This window comes from Thalassophryne amazonica, chromosome 13 (assembly GCF_902500255.1).
Source record: "Thalassophryne amazonica chromosome 13, fThaAma1.1, whole genome shotgun sequence".
NCBI classification, from domain to species: domain Eukaryota; kingdom Metazoa; phylum Chordata; class Actinopteri; order Batrachoidiformes; family Batrachoididae; genus Thalassophryne; species Thalassophryne amazonica.
The window spans coordinates 3541869-3563150 of record NC_047115.1 but is presented as its reverse complement, the minus strand read 5'-3'; the positions used below and the strand labels follow the sequence as shown (position 1 = coordinate 3563150).

General features: G+C 46.5%; 1 protein-coding gene across 1 annotated transcript in view; it reads right to left on the bottom strand.

Annotated features, from left to right (window-relative positions):
* The window catches only part of LOC117523308 (ninein-like), a 142377-nt gene that overhangs the window by 85682 nt on the left and 35413 nt on the right, over nt 1-21282 (bottom strand). Inside the window, 1 exon segment of the mRNA XM_034184796.1 lies at nt 2001-2203. Within this exon segment, the coding sequence (XP_034040687.1) occupies nt 2001-2203 (203 nt within the window).

Sequence of the window (21282 nt, the reverse complement as noted above, 5' to 3'; positions counted from 1 at the left end):
GCTCCTGGGTGAAGAGGAGCTTCATCTTGGACCCGGCCCTCCTGGCTGATTTCTACCGTCGCCATCCCGACAAGCCTGGTCGGACGCCAGGAGGCGCCCGTTGAGGGGGGGTCCTGTTGTGTGGGCTGCTGAAGAGGGGGTACTGCTGGCCCACTTCCAAAGGGTGCCCTGCCTGAAGTGCGGGCTTCGGGTACAAGAGGGCGCTGCCGCCTCACAGGAACAGCCGGGAGTGACAGCTGTCACTCATCAACTACGACAGCTGTCACCAATCACCAGATCTTCACCCACACACACAAAAGCCGGACGACATCTCCACCTCGACGCTGACATATCATCTACCTCTAAGGTAAACTCTCAGCCGTTTTGACTGTGCCGTACGCACGTAATTCTCTGAGTTTGTTGCAGGAGCGCCTGAGGATTGTACTCGCAGCGGGACGCTGAGTTTGGGGAAACGTAATGGGTGACAGACTTCACTCCGCACGTCAAACTAAGTAGCCCTCAGGTTCTGCACTAAGTGTGTTACTGTGTTGGAGGTGGAGGTGTTGTTTTCCCACCTGGACAGAAAGACTGTAGTTTGCTGACCTGTTTACTGGGTGTGTTTTCTCACACACTCATTACATCTGTTCTTCTGCTTCCTGCCAGCAGTACCAGATCTGACAGTCAGAGACGGTGACCACCTGGGGTCTCAGGACTTGGTGGCTCCAGTATCCTTCGGGTCCGGTGGCAGTGGAAATCATGTGGGATCCGGTTCTACTCGGGACGGACGTCTTCTTTCCTCGAGCCTGTCCACACGTCTCCTTGTATATTTTGCTTGTGATCCAAATTCTATGTTTGTCTGTATTTTTGTTGTGCACGTTTCACAACAGTAAAGTGTTGTATTTTTGGCTCATCTATTGTCCGTTCATTTACGCCCCCCTATTGTGGGTCCGTGTCACTACGCCTTCCCAACAGGTCTACCAGCATGTTTGTATTTGGTCCAGAGTTTAGACACAGCTGACTGTGAACAACCAACATCTTTTGCAACATTGCGTGATGATTTACCCTCTTTTAAAAGTTTGATAATCCTCTCCTTTGTTTCAACTGACATCTCTCGTGTTGGAGCCATGATTCATGTCAGTCCACTTGGTGCAACAGCTCTCCAAGGTGTGATCACTCCTTTTTAGATGCAGACTAACAAGCAGATCTGATTTGATGTAGGTGTTAGTTTTGGGGATGAAAATTTACAGGTTGATTCCATAATTTATTCCTCAGAATTGAGTGATTCCATATTTTTTTCCCTCTGCTTGGTCTAAAAAAGTAACTGTTACTGACTGCCACAGTTTTTTTTCTTGATTTCTTATAGTGTTTCTTAAAGCCACAAAGTTGCCATTTGAAATGACTTTAGTTTTGTGTCATGTCTGTGATCTGCTTTTTTTTCTACAAAATTAAACAACTGAATGAACATCCTCCGAGGCCCGTGATTCCATAATTAGTGCCAGGGGTTGTATGTGCATTACAACAGTGACATCCCGTTCAGCTGCACTGCTGGGTGCTGCACTGAGCCTCTGACACGCGCACAGTGCCACATACATGTTATTACATACCAACATTTCCTTTGCCCTCTGTGGCCGGGCTCCAGTGGAGGTGGCCAAATGTGGCACAGCATGTCGACAGCCTTTGTTCTGACCGATCGATCTCAGAGCTCAATTAACCGCAATCAGATCGTTTCAGATGCTGTTTTGATGCCATCAGAATATGTAAATTGCAATCAGCCAATTCTGACCAACTGTGCACTTTCGCTGATGGCTGTCAGAATGCTTTCGAACTGCAAGTGGACATCATTCTGATGCCGTTCTGTGTAATTCTGGCTATGTGTGATGGGGATATAAAATCGACACTACAAGAACATCTGTATTGTTCCTTTTAAGTCCAATGTGGTGTGAAGAGATGCAAACTACTGTCCAAATACTTATGGACCAGACTGTTTGTAAATGAAAAGCTGCCTGTGTCCACAGTCTCACCTCCACACTCTCCAGAGATGTGGACCGACGCAGTTTGGCCCTGCGGACGCCGGCCGGTGACAGGTCTGTTGTCTTAGTTTTTGATGGTAGAGATTTCTCAGGGTCACAGGTCAACAAGTCCTCTGGCATGTTGTCAGGATGGGAGCGGCGGCCATAACGCTTTGTTCCCTTCACAAACTTTGGCTTCACTTCTTCTGGAACAGCTGGACCAATAAAAACAAAAACAAACAAAAAAAAATGTGAAAATAATTTTATCTATATGGTACCAAATCACAACATAAGTCTCCTGAAGGTCTGGACTCCTTTCTCAGAGAGTGGTCCAGGGACCACTGGTGGCCTGGGAGCAACCCCTAGTGGTCTTTGAAGATATTGGTAAGATATCACATTTTAAATTAATAACACATTCTCATTTCATTTATTTGTTTATTTGACAGGGACAATGCAGTCAGCATAGGTCAAGCAGTATGTGCACATGATGTGATGCACAAAGAGTTTATAGCTTCAGCAAATTCACAACTCTTGTCCCTGGTTGGGCCTTTCTACAAATTACATGATACATAATTCTACAGTTTACATAATTCTAAAATTTAAATAAATAACAATGTACATAATAAACAACCTCATTCACCATTTCATTCAACCATTAATCCATCTTCTCACATGTAAAATTCTTTTACATTTCTACACTTACCAACACACATCCATAATTCTACCTCAAAAGTGTTTCTCAAACTTTAAAAACATCTCCAGAGTCTCACAAATGGTGGGTGATATGCTCACAAAGCAAGTAGACCTTTTTTATACTCATACTCATCTTCAACCGCTTTTCCAGGTTCGGGTCGCGGGGCAACAGCTCCAGCAGGGGACCCAAGACTTCCCTTTCCTGGGCCACATTGACCACCTCTGACTGGTGGATCCCAAGGCGTTCCCAGGACAGTGTGGAGATATAATCTCTCCACCTAGTCCTGGGTCTTCCCCGGGGTCTCCTCCCAGATGGACGTATCTGGAACACCTCCCTTGGGAGGCGCCAAGGAGGCATCCTTACCAGATGCCCAAATCGCCTCAGCTGGCTCCTTTCAACACAAAGGAGCAGTGACTCTACTCCGAGCTCCCCACGGATGACCGAACTTGTCACCCTATCTCTAAGGGAGACACCAGCCACCCTCCTAAGGAAGCCCATTTCGGCCACTTGTACCTGTGATCTAGTTCTTTTGGTCATGACCCAACCCTCATGACCACAGGTAAGAGTAGGAACCAAGACTGACCAGTAGATCGAGAGCTTCGCCGTTTGACTCAGCTCCCTTGTCATCACAACAGTACAGTAGAGCGAATGCAACACCGCCCCTGCTGCACCGATTCCCTGGCCAATCTCACGCTCCATTGTCCCCTCACTCATGAGCAAGACCCCGAGGTACGTGAACTCCTTCACTTGTGGAAAGACCTCATTCCCTACCCAGAGTAGGCACTCCATCGGTTTCCTGCTGAGAACCATGGCCTCAGATTTAGAGATGCTGATCCTCATCCCAGCCACTTCACACTCGGCTGTGAACGGATCCAGTGAGTGTTGGAGGTCATAGGCCGATGAAGCCAACAGGACCACATCATCTGCAAAAAGCAGTGATGAGACCCTGAGCCCACCAAACTGGAAACCCTCCTCCCCCCAACTACGCCTCGATATCCTGTCCATGAATATCACAAAGAGGATTGGTGACAAGGCACAGCCCTGCATATATATATATATATATATATATATATATATAAATAAATGTATTTATATTTATTTATATAGCGCCAAATCACAACAAACAGTTGCCCCAAGGCGCTTTATATTGTAAGGCAAGGCCATACAATAATTACGTAAAAACCCCAACGGTCAAAACGACCCCCTGTGAGCAAGCACTTGGCGACAGTGGGAAGGAAAAACTCCCTTTTAACAGGAAGAAACCTCCAGCAGAACCAGGTTCAGGGAGGGGCAGTCTTCTGCTGGGACTGGTTGGGGCTGAGGGAGAGAACCAGGAAAAAGACATGCTGTGGAGGGGAGCAGAGATCAATCACTAATGATTAAATGCAGAGTGGTGCATACAGAGCAAAAAGAGAAAGAAACACTCAGTGCATCATGGGAACCCCCCAGCAGTCTAAGTCTATAGCAGCATAACTAAGGGATGGTTCAGGGTCACCTGATCCAGCCCTAACTATAAGCTTTAGCAAAAAGGAAAGTTTTAAGCCTAATCTTAAAAGTAGAGAGGGTGTCTGTCTCCCTGATCCGAATTGGGAGCTGGTTCCACAGGAGAGGAGCCTGAAAGCTGAAGGCTCTGCCTCCCATTCTACTCTTACAAACCCTAGGAACTACAAGTAAGCCTGCAGTCTGAGAGCGAAGCGCTCTATTGGGGTGATATGGTACTATGAGGTCCCTAAGATAAGATGGGACCTGATTATTCAAAACCTTATAAGTAAGAAGAAGAATTTTAAATTCTATTCTAGAATTAACAGGAAGCCAATGAAGAGAGGCCAATATGGGTGAGATATGCTCTCTCCTTCTAGTCCCTGTTAGTACTCTAGCTGCAGCATTTTGAATTAACTGAAGGCTTTTCAGGGAACTTTTAGGACAACCTGATAATAATGAATTACAATAGTCCAGCCTAGAGGAAATAAATGCATGAATTAGTTTTTCAGCATCACTCTGAGACAAGACCTTTCTAATTTTAGAGATATTGCGTAAATGCAAAAAAGCAGTCCTACATATTTGTTTAATATGCGCTTTGAATGACATATCCTGATCAAAAATGACTCCAAGATTTCTCACAGTATTACTAGAGGTCAGGGTAATGCCATCCAGAGTAAGGATCTGGTTAGACACCATGTTTCTAAGATTTGTGGGGCCAAGTACAATAACTTCAGTTTTATCTGAGTTTAAAAGCAGGAAATTAGAGGTCATCCATGTCTTTATGTCTGTAAGACAATCCTGCAGTTTAGCTAATTGGTGTGTGTCCTCTGGCTTCATGGATAGATAAAGCTGAGTATCATCTGCGTAACAATGAAAATTTAAGCAATGCCGTCTAATAATACTGCCTAAGGGAAGCATGTATAAAGTGAATAAAATTGGTCCTAGCACAGAACCTTGTGGAACTCCATAATTAACCTTAGTCTGTGAAGACAATTCCCCATTTACATGAACAAATTGTAATCTATTAGATAAATATGATTCAAACCACCGCAGCGCAGTGCCTTTAATACCTATGGCATGCTCTAATCTCTGTAATAAAATTTTATGGTCAACAGTATCAAAAGCAGCACTGAGGTCTAACAGAACAAGCACAGAGATGAGTCCACTGTCTGAGGCCATAAGAAGATCATTTGTAACCTTCACTAATGCTGTTTCTGTACTATGATGAATTCTAAAACCTGACTGAAACTCTTCAAATAGACCATTCCTCTGCAGATGATCAGTTAGCTGTTTTACAACTACCCTTTCAAGAATTTTTGAGAGAAAAGGAAGGTTGGAGATTGGCCTATAATTAGCTAAGATAGCTGGGTCAAGTGATGGCTTTTTAAGTAATGGTTTAATTACTGCCACCTTAAAAGCCTGTGGTACATAGCCAACTAATAAAGATAGATTGATCACATTTAAGATCGAAGCATTAAATAATGGTAGGGCTTCCTTGAGCAGCCTGGTAGGAATGGGGTCTAATAGACATGTTGATGGTTTGGATGAAGTAACTAATGAAAATAACTCAGACAGAACAATCTGAGAGAAAGAGTCTAACCAAATACCGGCATCACTGAAAGCAGCCAAAGATAACGATACGTCTTTGGGATGGTTATGAGTAATTATTTCTCTAATAGTTAAAATTTTATTAGCAAAGAAAGTCATGAAGTCATTACTAGTTAAAGTTAAAGGAATACTCGGCTTAATAGAGCTCTGACTCTTTGTCAGCCTGGCTACAGTGCTGAAAAGAAACCTGGGGTTGTTATTTTCTTCAATTAGTGATGAGTAGTAAGATGTCCTAGCTTTACGGAGGGCTTTTTTATAGAGCAACAGATTCTTTTTCCAGGCTAAGTGAAGATCTTCTAAATTAGTGAGACGCCATTTCCTCTCCAACTTATGGGTTATCTGCTTTAAGCTGCGAGTTTGTGAGTTATACCACGGAGTCAGGCACTTCTGATTTAAAGCTCTCTTTTTCAGAGGAGCTACAGCATCCAAAGTTGTCTTCAATGAGGATGTAAAACTATTGACGAGATACTCTATCTCACTTACAGAGTTTAGGTAGCTACTCTGCACTGTGTTGGTATATGGCATTAGAGAAGATAAAGAAGGAATCATATCCTTAAACCTAGTTACAGCGCTTTCTGAAAGACTTCTAGTGTAATGAAACTTATTCCCCACTGCTGGGTAGTCCATCAGAGTAAATGTAAATGTTATTAAGAAATGATCAGACAGAAGGGAGTTTTCAGGGAATACTGTTAAGTCTTCAATTTCCATACCATAAGTCAGAACAAGATCTAAGGTATGATTAAAGTGGTGGGTGGACTCATTTACATTTTGAGCAAAGCCAATTGAGTCTAATAATAGATTAAATGCAGTGTTGAGGCTGTCATTCTCAGCATCTGTGTGGATGTTAAAATCGCCCACTATAATTATCTTATCTGAGCTAAGCACTAAGTCAGACAAAAGGTCTGAAAATTCACAGAGAAACTCACAGTAACGACCAGGTGGACGATAGATAATAACAAATAAAACTGATTTTTGGGGCTTCCAATTTGGATGGACAAGGCTAAGAGTCAAGCTTTCAAATGAATTAAAGCTCTGTCTGGGTTTCTGATTAATTAATAAGCTGGAATGGAAGATTGCTGCTAATCCTCCGCCTCGGCTATGAGCATTCTGGCAGTTAGTGTGACTCGGGGGTGTTGACTCATTTAAACTAACATACTCATCCTGCTGTAACCAGGTTTCTGTAAGGCAGAACAAATCAATATGTTGATCAATTATTATATCATTTACTAACAGGGACTTAGAAGAGAGAGACCTAATGTTTAATAGACCACATTTAACTGTTTTAGTCTGTGGTGCAGTTGAAGGTGCTATATTATTTTTCTTTTTGAATTTTTATGCTTAAATAGATTTTTGCTGGTTATTGGTGGTCTGGGAGCAGGCACCGTCTCTACGGGGATGGGGTAATGGGGTAATATATATATATATGTGTGTGTGTGTATATGTGTGTGTGTGTGTGTGGTTAAGTGGTCCACAGTCTGAAAAGGTTTGAGACACACTGCTGGAGGCCTGAGTGACAGAAACAACACAGAGCTGCTGATATCTGAGAATTTAACAAGAAGACGGAGCGCCGTTCCTTCCCATTTCATCCCAATAGCAAATCAGGGAGTTTTGAAGCATCACAGTAACTTCTTAATCCATGTTTTGTCAAGCTTGAACAAACTTCAAAGAAACAAACCATCATCAACACCAGTTTTGAAATTGGGGTGAAATTTTTGAGCTTTTCAAAAATTTCATCCCAATCTGATAAATCTGTGTCATGACGCGGCCACTTCCGGGTGTTTGTGGTCGTAACAGCTGGGGTAGCCCTAGTCAGTACAGCTTGATACTTGTTTGTTTGTGTTCCACCAGGGTAAAAATTTGAAGCAAAAGCAGTGTTAGTTGCAGTCCTGGCTGCGGATACAGCCGGGCACAGCTTTACTTTTGTTTTTGAGTGGGTTGCCAAGTAAGTGCTTTATAAGCCAGCCTGATAGGAGGCATGCTGGAGAAAGCCATTTCATACCATTTTTGCAGTTTTTCTGGATCGTGGGAGGTCGTAATAGAACAGTGTCCTGTGAAATGAGGTGATATATCTTTCACAAGCACAAGGACAATAATCAACCCCACCCCACTTTCCACCTTCATCCAGGGTCGAAGTTAGTCATTCCATAAGTAGCAAGTCCAGTCTGGGAGCATGTGCTGCTGCTGCACTCTGCCACATCCACAACACCCTGGAACCACCTTGGGTCCTGCGTGGCACCCACCCAAGCATACAACCAGTCCATCCCCACATCTCTAAAGTAACCATCACAGCCAGGTGAAATGTGGGCGCACCCATGGCCCTGTTCAGCTGTGGTCTTCAACACTGCAGTAACTGCACACTGGACCACGTGAAGAAATGGGCCACATAGCCAAAATGTCAAAGCGGACGCTCCCTCACGATGCAAGTGATCCTCCTCAACTGAGCCTCTTCAAGTAACTGTTCGTTTGACATTTGTCATTCCAGCAGTACCCAAGGGTCCTCCACAGAGACCTAGTATTAAGGCATAAAGTGCTCCCCTTAGGTCACTAGTTAGTGTCCAAGTCTCACATCCATACAGCAAGAAGACAGGCAGCACCAGGCCCTAAAGACTTGGACCTTTGTTGTCCTATAAAGATACCAGCATTTTCAACCACCGCAGATCTAGCTCCTCCTAAGGAATCTCAAATTGTTCCCAGGCCAAACGGGACACATAATCCCTTCACCATGGAATGAGTTTCCTCTGCAGGCTGGTAGAACTCAGACTCAGAGACAGAGTGAGTCATAAGAACTGATTCAATCATCTAATCAGGATGTGCTCTGGAGGTTTTCTGGCCACGTCCAGATCCATATGGCGGTGTGGTTACGTTCCACACCTGGCCGGAGATCACCCTGGTATCTTCCTGAAGATGAGCTGGAGAAAGTAGTGGAGGTGCTACACACTGAAAGATGGAATAATCTTTCAATGCATGCAAATATTCTTACCACTGCACCCATAAACATTCCTTATTTTTTATATTAACACATGAATTTCTCAATTTAATCAATGAAAAATTTCAAGTCTGACTGAGTGGGTGTGGGCTGTGAGGAATCGTGGATCTTGGTGGTACCACAGGTGAGGTGTGCATTTGTTTGGGTATGAGTGGGTGGAGGCACCGTGTGTATTTGGCAGAGAGGCTTGTCCTTGACACCTTCACCAGGCCTTCCCTCTGGCAGCCTGCAGTGTGGCTGAGTGTGTCTCTTCACCTGTCCCTTTGCTCTAGCCAGCTGGACGGGTCCTCTGCCGTGTCAGCCCACTTTGGCTGGAGGCTAAGGCCCCACTTGAAGTCTAAAACCGCACCCCAGGTGGCTGAGTGGCAGTTTTTTAACATATCTTTTGTTTTTTCCTCTTTTCTTTTCCATTTATGTACCCCCCCCCCCCCCCCCAACTTCAAAACAAAACCCACAACACAGTCTTATCTTACAAATATAGTGGTATTCAAAAAAAGAAGCAAAAAAGAGGTAAATATAATATTCTCAAAAGCACACAAAAAAATAGAGAAACAGAAAAAGTGAGAAATTACAGACAACCAAGGCTCCTGAACAAATTCAGTCATCATTCCGTGGTTTGGGAAGTGTCTTCCAGAATATATTTCATATGCTAGGCCCAACATAATCAAGTAACGGGGTCCATATATCATAAAACATGCCAATTTTACCTTTAACCCAGTATGTCAGGTATTCCACGGGCAACATATTGAATATATTCTTATGCCAATCTGAAAGTGTTGGCAGCTTATTTGAGATCCATTTTAACAATATGCTGTTGCGTGCAGTGTATGTTAACATGTACAGCAATTTTCTTCTGTAAGTCCCTTTGATTGGTGTGTGTGTGTGTGTCATTCCTAGAAGAAGACATATCGGATCCAGGCCCATGTCTTCACTGAAAACTAGATTTAACTGGGAGACTACTTTTACCCAGAAACCCTGAATATGGGCACAGGTCCATACAGTGTGTATATAACTGCCAACCTCCTACAGTTAACACACACATCTGACTTTTTAGGGTCAATTTTACAATGTCAAATGTGAGGTGATATCTGAAGACGGTGTAATATCCTGAACTGCACTTCCTTTGCTTGATTACATATAGATATGTTACGAGCACATTCCCATAAACCATTCCCTTCTAGCTTCATCCATCTCTACTCCAAGATCTTGAGCCCACATTTGCAGGATTGTGTCCTTTACTTTACTGGACTTATAAAGGGCCTCATAGCAGCATCTTACTCAAAACCTATTGTTACATGTTTTATTCAGTAACTGTTCAATAGGTGACATTTCCAAAGTGAACGAACGCCCAGTGTGATTCTGAATGAAACTTCTAACTTGCAGGAACCTAAAAAAAATGTGACATCATTCTATCACCTTCAATCTTTCAAAGTTTTTGATACCCCGCAGAGAAAACCCATTATCCATCAACCCTGGGCCGAAAATCTGTATTTCTTCATATTGGGGTAATTGGCAAAAGCACCTTAGTTCTCCTTTCCCATTTTTTAATCATATCCCAAAACTTTAAAGTAGATTTAACAATCAAATTAACATTTGAAACATCTGAATCAGAAAGATACAGAGGTTTCAAAGAAAGGGAGACTAGCCAATGCTAAAGACTTTGCCAGATTAAATGCTTCAATATCTAGCCAGACAGAGTCTGGGTCACTCCATATCCAGTCTACCAGATACCGCAACTGAGAAGCTAGGTGACAAAATTTTATATTAGGGACTGCCATCCCTCGCTGATGTCATAGTAATTGCAATTTTACAAATTTAAGTCGTGGGCTCTTATGATTCCAGATAAATATTCGTAACAAATTATCTACTGTGTTAACAGTATTATTATTTAGTAGGATGGGAATCATTTGAAATTTGTAAAGTAATCTAGGCAAAATTGTTGTGTGGGCCGCCAGAAGAGGAGGTACTGCTGGCCCACCACCAGAGGGCGCCCTGCCTGAAGTGCGGGCTTCAGGCACGAGAAGGCGCTGCCGCCACGGACACAGCCGGGAGTGACAGCTGTTACTCATTACTTCCTGACAGCTGTCACTCATTCTTCATCACCTCACTCCATAAAACCCAGACGTCATCTCCACCTCATTGCCGAGATATCGTACTTCATTGAAGGTAATATCCTCAGCCGTTTTGTGTTACAATATATCTGTATATTGTGAGTGTTTGCAGGAGTACCGGTTCCTCTATCTGTGGAAGCTGAGTGAGTGCAGGACGGCACTCTTTTCCCCTGAGGAATCACTGCGGTACTCATCACATATTGAGTGAGAGGTGGAGGTGGCATTCCCACCGTTATTGTTACTGGGTGTACACACACCCACACTTGACTGTCTTTGTTCTCGCCAGCAGTACCAGATCCGACAGTCGGAGACGGTGATCACCTGGGAATTCGGGACTTGGCGGCTCCAGTATTCACCAGGTTCGGTGGTGGCAGAAATTGTGTGGTTCCGGCCCTTCTCAGGACAGACGTCTTCTATCCTTGAGCCTGCCCACACGTCACCTTTGTAATTTGACTGTAATCATATTCTGAGATTGTCTGTATATTCGTTGTGCACATTTCACAACATTAAATTGTTACTTTTTGGCTCATCTATTGACCGTTCATTTGCGCCCCCTGTTGTGGGTCCGTGTCACTACACTTTCACAACAGGATATCTCGGCCAGCGTCATGGACTCCGAGGGGCGTCACCCGGCTGTTGAACGACCAATGGGAGAGCAGGGAGCGCAGGCGTCTGCAGGAGGCGTGATTGGTGAGCTGCAGCACATTCTCACCGCCTTTACGGCTCGGTTGGATCAAATGACTGAGCAAAACATCCTCCTGAACCGCAGGGTGGAGGCTCTCTTCGCGCAGATGGCGGCGAGCGCTCAGGGCGCTGCTGCAGCTCGTCCTCCTGTCGACCCTGTGCAGGATATGAACGTTCCAGTGGTGGTTCAACAACCCCTCCCACCATCCCCTGAAGCATACATAAGCCCTCCTGAGCCGTACAGAGGTTGTGTGGAGACGTGCGCGGACTTTCTTATGCAGTGTTCGCTCGTCTTCGCACAACGTCCCGTCATGTACGCATCAGATGCTAGTAAAATAGCTTATGTGATTGCTCTGCTTCGGGGTAAAGCACGCGCCTGGGCTACGGCGCTCTGGGAACAGAACTCACGGTTGTTATCAGCATACACTGGGTTTGTGGGGGAGTTCAGAACAGTGTTTGATCACCCTAACAGAGGAGAGACCGCTTCAACTGTGCTGCTGTCAATGAGACAGGGACGCAAGAGCGCAGCCGCTTATGCAGTCAACTTCCGCATCGCGGCTGCGAGGTCCGGCTGGAATAACGTTGCGCTCCGCGCCGCCTTCATAAACGGACTGTCGTTGGTTCTGAAGGAGCAGCTGGTAGCTAAGGAGGAACCGCGGGATTTAGATGGGCTTATCGATCTCGTTATACGGTTAGACAATCGGTTGGAGGAACGCCGTCGGGAGCGAGGCGAAGGACGTGACCGGATACGCGCCACCCCTCTCCCTTCCGGGTTCGAAAAGGGGCCGCCCTCCCCACGCTCCACAGCCGCAGCGCTCTGTGGGGCAACAGCTCCCCCTGCTGACGTTGTTAGGGAAACGCACAGGGCCAAAATGAGGAGGTTGATCCGTGGAGAGTGTTTTCTCTGCAGCTCAACTGAGCACACACAGAGAAACTGCCCCAAACGGCCAAAACGACAACACTCGCCCTTAGAGACTGGGCTAAGGGGGGGTCAAAACATTCAAGTGAGACACACACAGATTGCCACACGACTCCCAGTCACAATCCTGAGCGGGGATTTAACCCTTCAAGCCCCAGCACTGGTGGACATGGGGTCAGAAGGGAATCTGCTAGACAGCGGATGGGCAAGGGAGGTAGGGCTCCCTCTGGTGGCGCTTCCTTCGCCATTGCAGGTGCGGGCACTAGATGGCACCCTCCTCCCTTTACTCACACACAAGACACAACCAGTAACTCTGGTGGTGTCTGGAAACCATCGGGAGGAGATTGAGTTTTTTGTAACTCCTTCTACCTCCCGCGTGATTTTGGGCATCCCATGGATGTTGAAGCACAATCCCCAGACTGATTGGCCGTCTGGGGTGGTGGTTCAGTGGAGCGAAACCTGCCATCGGGTGTGTTTAGGATCCTCGGTTCCTCCCGGTTTACAGGCTAAGGAGGAGGTCAAAGTCCCTCCCAATCTGACGGCAGTGCCGGTTGAGTACCACGATCTTGCTGACGTCTTCAGCAAGGATCTGGCACTCACCCTTCCCCCGCACCGTCCGTACGATTGTGCCATTGATTTGGTTCCAGGCGCTGAGTTCCCGTCCAGCAGGCTGTACAACCTCTCACGACCTGAGCGCGAATCAATGGAGACCTACATCCGGGACTCATTAGCTGCCGGGCTGATCCGGAACTCCACCTCCCCGATGGGGGCAGGTTTCTTCTTTGTGGGCAAGAAAGATGGCGGACTCCGTCCATGCATTGATTACAGGGGGCTGAATGAGATTACGGTTCGCAATCGATACCCGTTGCCATTGTTGGATTCCGTGTTCACCCCCCTGCATGGAGCCAAAATCTTTACTAAGCTGGATCTTAGAAATGCGTATCACCTGGTTCGGATCCGGAAGGGAGACGAATGGAAGACGGCATTTAACACCCCGTTAGGTCACTTTGAGTACCTGGTCATGCCGTTCGGCCTCACCAACGCCCCCGCGACGTTCCAAGCCTTGGTTAACGACGTCTTGCGGGACTTCCTGCACCGATTCGTCTTCGTATATCTGGACGATATTCTCATCTTTTCTCCGGATCCTGAGACCCATGTCCAGCATGTACGTCAGGTCCTGCAGCGGTTGTTAGAGAACCGACTGTTTGTGAAGGGCGAGAAGTGCGGGTTTCACCGCACGTCTTTGTCCTTCCTGGGGTTTATCATCTCCTCTAACTCCGTCGCCCCTGATCCGGCCAAGGTTGCGGCGGTGAGAGATTGGCCCCAACCAACAAGCCGTAGGAAGCTGCAACAGTTCCTCGGCTTCGCTAATTTCTATAGGAGGTTCATTAAGGGCTACAGTCAGGTAGTTAGCCCCCTGACAGCCCTGACCTCTCCAAAAGTCCCCTTCACCTGGTCGGATCGGTGCGAAGCCGCGTTCAAGGAGTTGAAACGACGGTTCTCTACTGCGCCAGTTTTGGTGCAGCCCGACCCTAGCCGCCAGTTCATGGTTGAAGTGGACGCCTCTGACTCAGGGATAGGAGCCGTGCTGTCCCAGAGCGGAGAGACCGATAAGGTTCTTCACCCGTGTGCCTACTTTTCACGCAGGTTGACCCCGGCTGAACGGAACTATGACGTCGGCAATCGAGAACTCCTTGCGGTGAAAGAGGCTCTTGAGGAGTGGAGACACCTGTTGGAGGGAGCGTCTGTGCCGTTCACGGTTTTTACTGACCATCGGAACCTGGAGTATATCAGGACCGCCAAGCGGCTGAACCCCAGGCAAGCCCGCTGGTCACTGTTCTTCGGGCGTTTTGACTTCCGGATCACCTATCGCCTCAGGACCAAGAACCAGAGGTCGGATGCCTTGTCCCGGGTACACAAAGAGGAGGTCAAAACTGCACTGTCGGATCCACCGGAGCCCATCCTGCCAGAGTCCACTATCGTGGCCACCCTCACCTGGGACGTGGAGAAGATCGTCCGGGAGGCCCTGGCACGGAGCCCGGACCCAGGAACAGGTCCGAAGAACCGTTTATACGTCCCACCAGAGGCCAGAGCTGCAGTCTTGGACTTCTGTCACGGTTCCAAGCTCTCCTGTCATCCAGGGGTGCGAAGGACCGTGGCAGTTGTCCGGCAGCGCTTCTGGTGGGCGTCTATGGAGGCCGACGTTCGGGAGTATATCCAGGCCTGCACCACCTGTGCCAGGGGCAAGGCAGACCATAAAAGGTCCCAAGGACTTCTCCAGCCATTACCGGTGCCTCATCGCCCCTGGTCCCACATCGGCCTGGATTTCGTCACGGGCCTCCCGCCGTCCCAGGGCAACACCACCATCTTCACGATAGTGGACCGATTCTCCAAGGCGGCCCACTTCATGGCCCTCCCGAAGCTCCCAACAGCCCAGGAGACAGCAGACCTCCTGGTCCACCACGTCATCCGTCTGCATGGGATACCCACCGACATCGTCTCTGACCGTGGTCCCCAGTTCTCCTCACACGTCTGGAGGAGCTTCTGCAGGGAAATGGGGGCCACCGTGAGCCTCTCGTCCGGGTACCATCCACAGACGAATGGACAGGCAGAGCGGGCCAACCAGGAACTGGAACAGACCCTTCGCTGCGTAACATCCGCGCACCCGACGGCCTGGAGTAACTATCTGGCCTGGATCGAGTATGCGCATAACAGCCAGGTGTCTTCTGCCACCGGCCTCTCCCCATTTGAGGTGTGTTTGGGGTACCAGCTCCCATTATTTCCCGTGGTGGAGGGAGAGGTCGGTGTGCCCTCGGTCCGGGCCCATCTTCGGAGGTGCCGTCGGGTGTGGTGCACCGCCCGTTCTGCCTTGTTGAAAGCCCGGACGAGGGCCAAGACCCATGCAGACCACCGGCGGTCCCCGGCCCCTGCATACCAGCCCGGGCAGGAGGTGTGGTTGTCAACGAAGGACATCCCCCTGCAAGTACAGTCTCCAAAATTGATGGACAGGTTCATCGGCCCCTTCCGTATCCTCAAAGTCCTCAGCCCTGCCGCGGTGAAGCTCCAGCTCCCAGCTTCACTGCGGATCCACCCGGTCTTCCATGTTTCCAGGATCAAACCTCACCACACCTCACCCCTCTGTGCTCCCGGTCCGGCGCCGCCTCCTGCCCAGATCATTGACGGGGAGCCGGCTTGGACAGTGCGCCGGCTCCTGGACGTCCATCGAATGGGCCGGGGGTTCCAATATCTGGTGGACTGGGAAGGGTATGGACCCGAAGAACGCTCCTGGGTGAAGAGGAGCTTCATCCTGGATCCGGCCCTCCTGGCCGACTTCTACCGCCGACACCCCGACAAACCTGGTCGGGCGCCAGGAGGCGCCCGTTGAGGGGGGTCCTGTTGTGTGGGCCGCCAGAAGAGGAGGTACTGCTGGCCCACCACCAGAGGGCGCCCTGCCTGAAGTGCGGGCTTCAGGCACGAGAAGGCGCTGCCGCCACGGACACAGCCGGGAGTGACAGCTGTTACTCATTACTTCCTGACAGCTGTCACTCATTCTTCATCACCTCACTCCATAAAACCCAGACGTCATCTCCACCTCATTGCCGAGATATCGTACTTCATTGAAGGTAATATCCTCAGCCGTTTTGTGTTACAATATATCTGTATATTGTGAGTGTTTGCAGGAGTACCGGTTCCTCTATCTGTGGAAGCTGAGTGAGTGCAGGACGGCACTCTTTTCCCCTGAGGAATCACTGCGGTACTCATCACATATTGAGTGAGAGGTGGAGGTGGCATTCCCACCGTTGTTGTTACTGGGTGTACACACACCCACACTTGACTGTCTTTGTTCTTGCCAGCAGTACCAGATCCGACAGTCGGAGACGGTGATCACCTGGGAATTCGGGACTTGGCGGCTCCAGTATTCACCAGGTTCGGTGGTGGCAGAAATCGTGTGGTTCCGGCCCTTCTCAGGACAGACGTCTTCTATCCTTGAGCCTGCCCACACGTCACCTTTGTAATTTGACTGTAATCATATTCTGAGATTGTCTGTATATTCGTTGTGCACATTTCACAACATTAAATTGTTACTTTTTGGCTCATCTATTGACCGTTCATTTGCGCCCCCTGTTGTGGGTCCGTGTCACTACACTTTCACAACAAAAATATTCATCTTGATCAGAGAGACTCTTCCCAGCACTGAGAGTGGTAAAGAGGCCCGTCTCTCTAAGTCATCATGAATATGCTTAAGCAAAGGTCAGAAATTGGTTTTGTACAGTTTTGAAGCACAGAAGTAACATACAGTTGTATGCAAAAGTTTGGGCACCTCTGATAATTTTCATGATTTTCCTTTATAAATTATTGGTTGTCTGGATCAGAAATTTCAGTTAAATACACTCAACAAAAATATAAACGCAACACTTTTGGTTTTTCTCCCATTTTGTATGAGATGAACTCAAAGATCTAAAACTTTTTCCACATACACAATATCACCATTTCCCTCAAATATTGTTCACAAACCAGTCTAAATCTGTGATAGTGAGCACTTCTCCTTTGCTGAGATAATCCATCCCACCTCACAGGTGTGCCATATCAAGATGCTGATTAGACACCATGATTAGTGCACAGGTGTGCCTTAGACTGCCCACAATAAAAGGCCACTCTGAAAGGTGCAGTTTTATTACACAGCACAATGCCACAGATGTCGCAAGATTTGAGGGAGCGTGCAATTGGCATGCTGACAGCAGGAATGTCAACCAGAGCTGTTGCTCGTGTATTGAATGTTCATGTCTCTACCATAAGCCGTCTCCAAAGGCGTTTCAGAGAATTTGGCAGTACATCCAACCAGCCTCACAACCGCAGACCACGTGTAACCACACCAGCCCAGGACCTCCACATCCAGCATGTTCACCTCCAAGATCATCTGAGACCAGCCACTCGGACAGCTGCTGAAACAATCGGTTTGCATAACCAAAGAATTTCTGCACAAACTGTCAGAAACCGTCTCAGGGAAGCTCATCTGCATGCTCGTCGTCCTCATCGGTGACTCGACCTGACTCCAGTTCATCGTCGTAACCGACTTGAGTGGGCAAATGCTCACATTCGCTGGCGTTTGGCACGTTGGAGAGGTGTTCTCTTCACGGATGATGCGAAGGAGATGTGTTGCACTGCATGAGGCAAATGGTGGTCACACCAGTTACTGACTGGTATCCCCCCCCCCCAATAAAACAAAACTGCACCTTTCAGAGTGGCCTTTTATTGTGGGCAGTCTAAGGCACACCTGTGCACTAATCATGGTGTCTAATCAGCATCTTGATATGGCACACCTGTGAGGTGGGATGGATTATCTCAGCAAAGGAGAAGTGCTCACTATCACAGATTTAGACTGGTTTGTGAACAATATTTGAGGGAAATGGTGATATTGTGTATGTGGAAAAAGTTTTAGATCTTTGAGTTCATCTCATACAAAATGGGAGCAAAACCAAAAGTGTTGCGTTTATATTTTTGTTGAGTATATATCATACAGCAGACGAACACACTGATATTTGAGAAGTGAAATAAGGTTTCTAGTATTTACAGAAAGTGTGCAATAATTATTTAAACAAAATTAGGCAGGTGCATAAATTTGGGCACCCTTGTCATTTTATGGATTTGAATACATTTAGCACTAATTATTAGAACACAAAATTGGTTTGGTAAGCTCATTGCAAACTGGTCTCACGGCAAGTCGTGATTCAGCAGCACGAAATATACATTAATCTAATGGTTCATGATATTGTGACAAAAAGCGCCTCATTTTTGTCACGGCAGCACAAATTCATCCTAATTCATTCCGTGATGGCTACACGAAATTAAAAGTGACGCGGTGGGGTTGGGGTGGTTATGGTTAGGGTGGGGGAAGGGAGTAGGATTAGGTTATGGTTAAGGTTAGGGTTGGTGGTAGAAGTAGGGTTAATAATAGTGAGTTTAAAAAAAACCCCGTCATGAAAATTTGACTCATTTCATGACGGGAGGACAAGAACAAAACGTGAGACTGGGCTGCTCATTGACCATTGACCTCCTTACACAGGTGAATCCAATCATGAGAAAGGGTATTTAAGGTGGCCATTTGCAAATGTTTCTCCTTTTTTGCATCTTTTCTAATGAGTGGCAACATGGGAGCCCCTAAACAACTCTCAAATGACCTGAAAACAGATTGTTCAAAATCATGGTTTAGGGGAAGGACACAAAAATCTATCTCAGAGATTTCAGCTGTCAGTTTCCACTGTGAGGAACATAGTGAGGAAATGGAAGACCACAGGTACAGCATTACAACCCCTGGCAATAATTATGGAATCACCGGCCTCGGAGGATGTTCATTCAGTTGTTTAATTTTGTAGAAAAAAAGCAGATCACAGACATTGTTGTGTGTTGGGGGGTTTGGCTGGATATTTTGGTGTTGTTTTCTTTTCTTTGCTCTCCAGGTGGTATGCAAACTGGGTTTTTGTCTGTGGAGAAGGTGCTGGCAGAAGAGTCCTTCACCCTCATCAGCATTATTGGCTGCACTTGTGGAGGATGTTCACGTGCAGGCCTAATGACTTGCAGCACCTGTGGATGATGCTCACGTGCAAACTTAAAGACTTTCAGCTGAAGCAGATAATGAGATGGCGTTCTGCATTTAAGCCATGAGTGATTCGAGCAGAACTGCCGGGAACTCGACCTTGTGACATTCGTTTGTGAGACGCTGAGGACCGCGCCTGGGTTTGACACATCGTGCCTGTGAAGGAGGACGGGTGAGGGACACATGCTGTCAGCACACATCAGAGGTGATGATTGTCTGAATAAGTGTTAACAGTAATTTGGTATTTTGTTACGCAGTATATTTGAACATTGATGAGAATTGTGCAGCTCGCTTCTGACTGCCGTGGCGTACGGAATGATGATCCTCCACCTGTTGTGAGAAGCTGCTCATTTACATAAAGCTTAAATTCAGACCTGAATGTGTTGCTGATAGTGTGTGCCTTTGAAGGATATTTGTTGTAGCTGTTGACTTACCTCACCTTTTCCATCCTTCACAGAGTCAGTTTGTCGTATCCACCTGGGGGGTGTTCGGCGGTGAGTCTGGGTCCAGAAGCGTCGGGCTTCGATCCATTTGGGCGCTGGAGAGCGCGCCGTCCTTCACCTCGCCAGTAAACCGCACATTTATGTTGTACACAAATTATTGCACTGAAGGGAAATAAATTTGTTTTGTTTTTGGAACCGCTTTCTGGTTATTTTAGCGCTGGGTTCAGTCAGACGCTGGTCCGCTCCTCAACTCGCGTATGCACATAACAGACATGACACAAAACTAAAGTCATTTCAAATGGCAACTTTCTGGCTTTAAGAAACACTATAAGAAATCAGGAAAAATAATTGTGGCAGTCAGTAACGGTTACTTTTTTAGACCAAGCAGAGGGAAAAACATATGGACTCACTCAATTCTGAGGAATAAATTATGGAATCACCCTGTAAATTTTCATCCCCAAAGCTAACACCTGTATCAAATCAGATCTGCTCGTTAGTCTGCATCTAAAAAGGAGTGATCACACCTTGGAGAGCTGTTGCACCAAGTGGACTGACATGAATCATGGCTCCAACACGAGAGATGTCAATTGAAACAAAGGAGAGGATTATCAATCCTTAAAAGAGGGTAAATCATCACGCAATGTTGCAAAAGATGTTGGTTGTTCACAGTCAGCTGTGTCTAAACTCTGGACCAAATACAAACAACATGGGAAGGTTGTTAAAGGGAAACATACTGGTAGACCAAGGAAGACATCAAAGCGTCAAGACAAAAAACTTAAAGCAATATGTCTCAAAAATTGAAAATGTACAACAAAACAAATGAGGAACGACTGGGAGGAAACTGGAGTCAACGTCTGTGACCGAACTGTAAGAAACCGCCTAAAGGAAATGGGATTTACATACAGAAAAGCTAAACAAAAGCCATCATTAACACCTAAACAGAAAAAAACAAGGTTACAATGGGCTAAGGAAAAGCAGTCGTGGACTGTGGATGACTGGATGAAAGTCATATTCAGTGATGAATCTCGAATCTGCATTGGGCAAGGTGATGATGCTGGAACTTTCGTTTGGTGCCGTTCCAATGAGATTTATAAAGATGACTGCCTGAAGAGAACATGTAAATTTCCACAGTCATTGATGATATGGGGCTGCATGTCAGGTAAAGGCACTGGGGAGATGGCTGTCATTACATCATCAATAAATGCACAAGTTTACGTTGATATTTTGGACACTTTTCTTATCCAATCAATTGAAAGGATGTTTGGGGATGATGAAATCATTTTTCAAGATGATAATGCATCTTGCCATAGAGCAAAAACTGTGAAAACATTCCTTGCAAAAAGACACATAGGGTCAATGTCATGGCCTGCAAATAGTCCGGATCTTAATCCAATTGAAAATCTTTTGTGGAAGTTGAAGAAAATGGTCCATGACAAGGCTCCAACCTGCAAAGCTGATCTGGCAACAGCAATCAGAGAATGTTGGAGCCAGATTGATGAAGAGTACTGTTTGTCACTCATTAAGTCCATGCCTCAGAGACTGCAAGCTGTTATAAAAGCCAGAGGTGGTGCAACAAAATACTAGTGATGTGTTGGAGCATTCTTTTGTTTTTCATGATTCCATAATTTTTACCTCAGAATTGAGTGATTCCATATTTTTTTCCCTCTGCTTGGTCTAAAAAAGTAACCGTTACTGATTTTCCTGATTTCTTATAGTGTTTCTTAAAGCCAGAACGTTGCCATTTGAAATGACTTTAGTTTTGTGTCATGTCT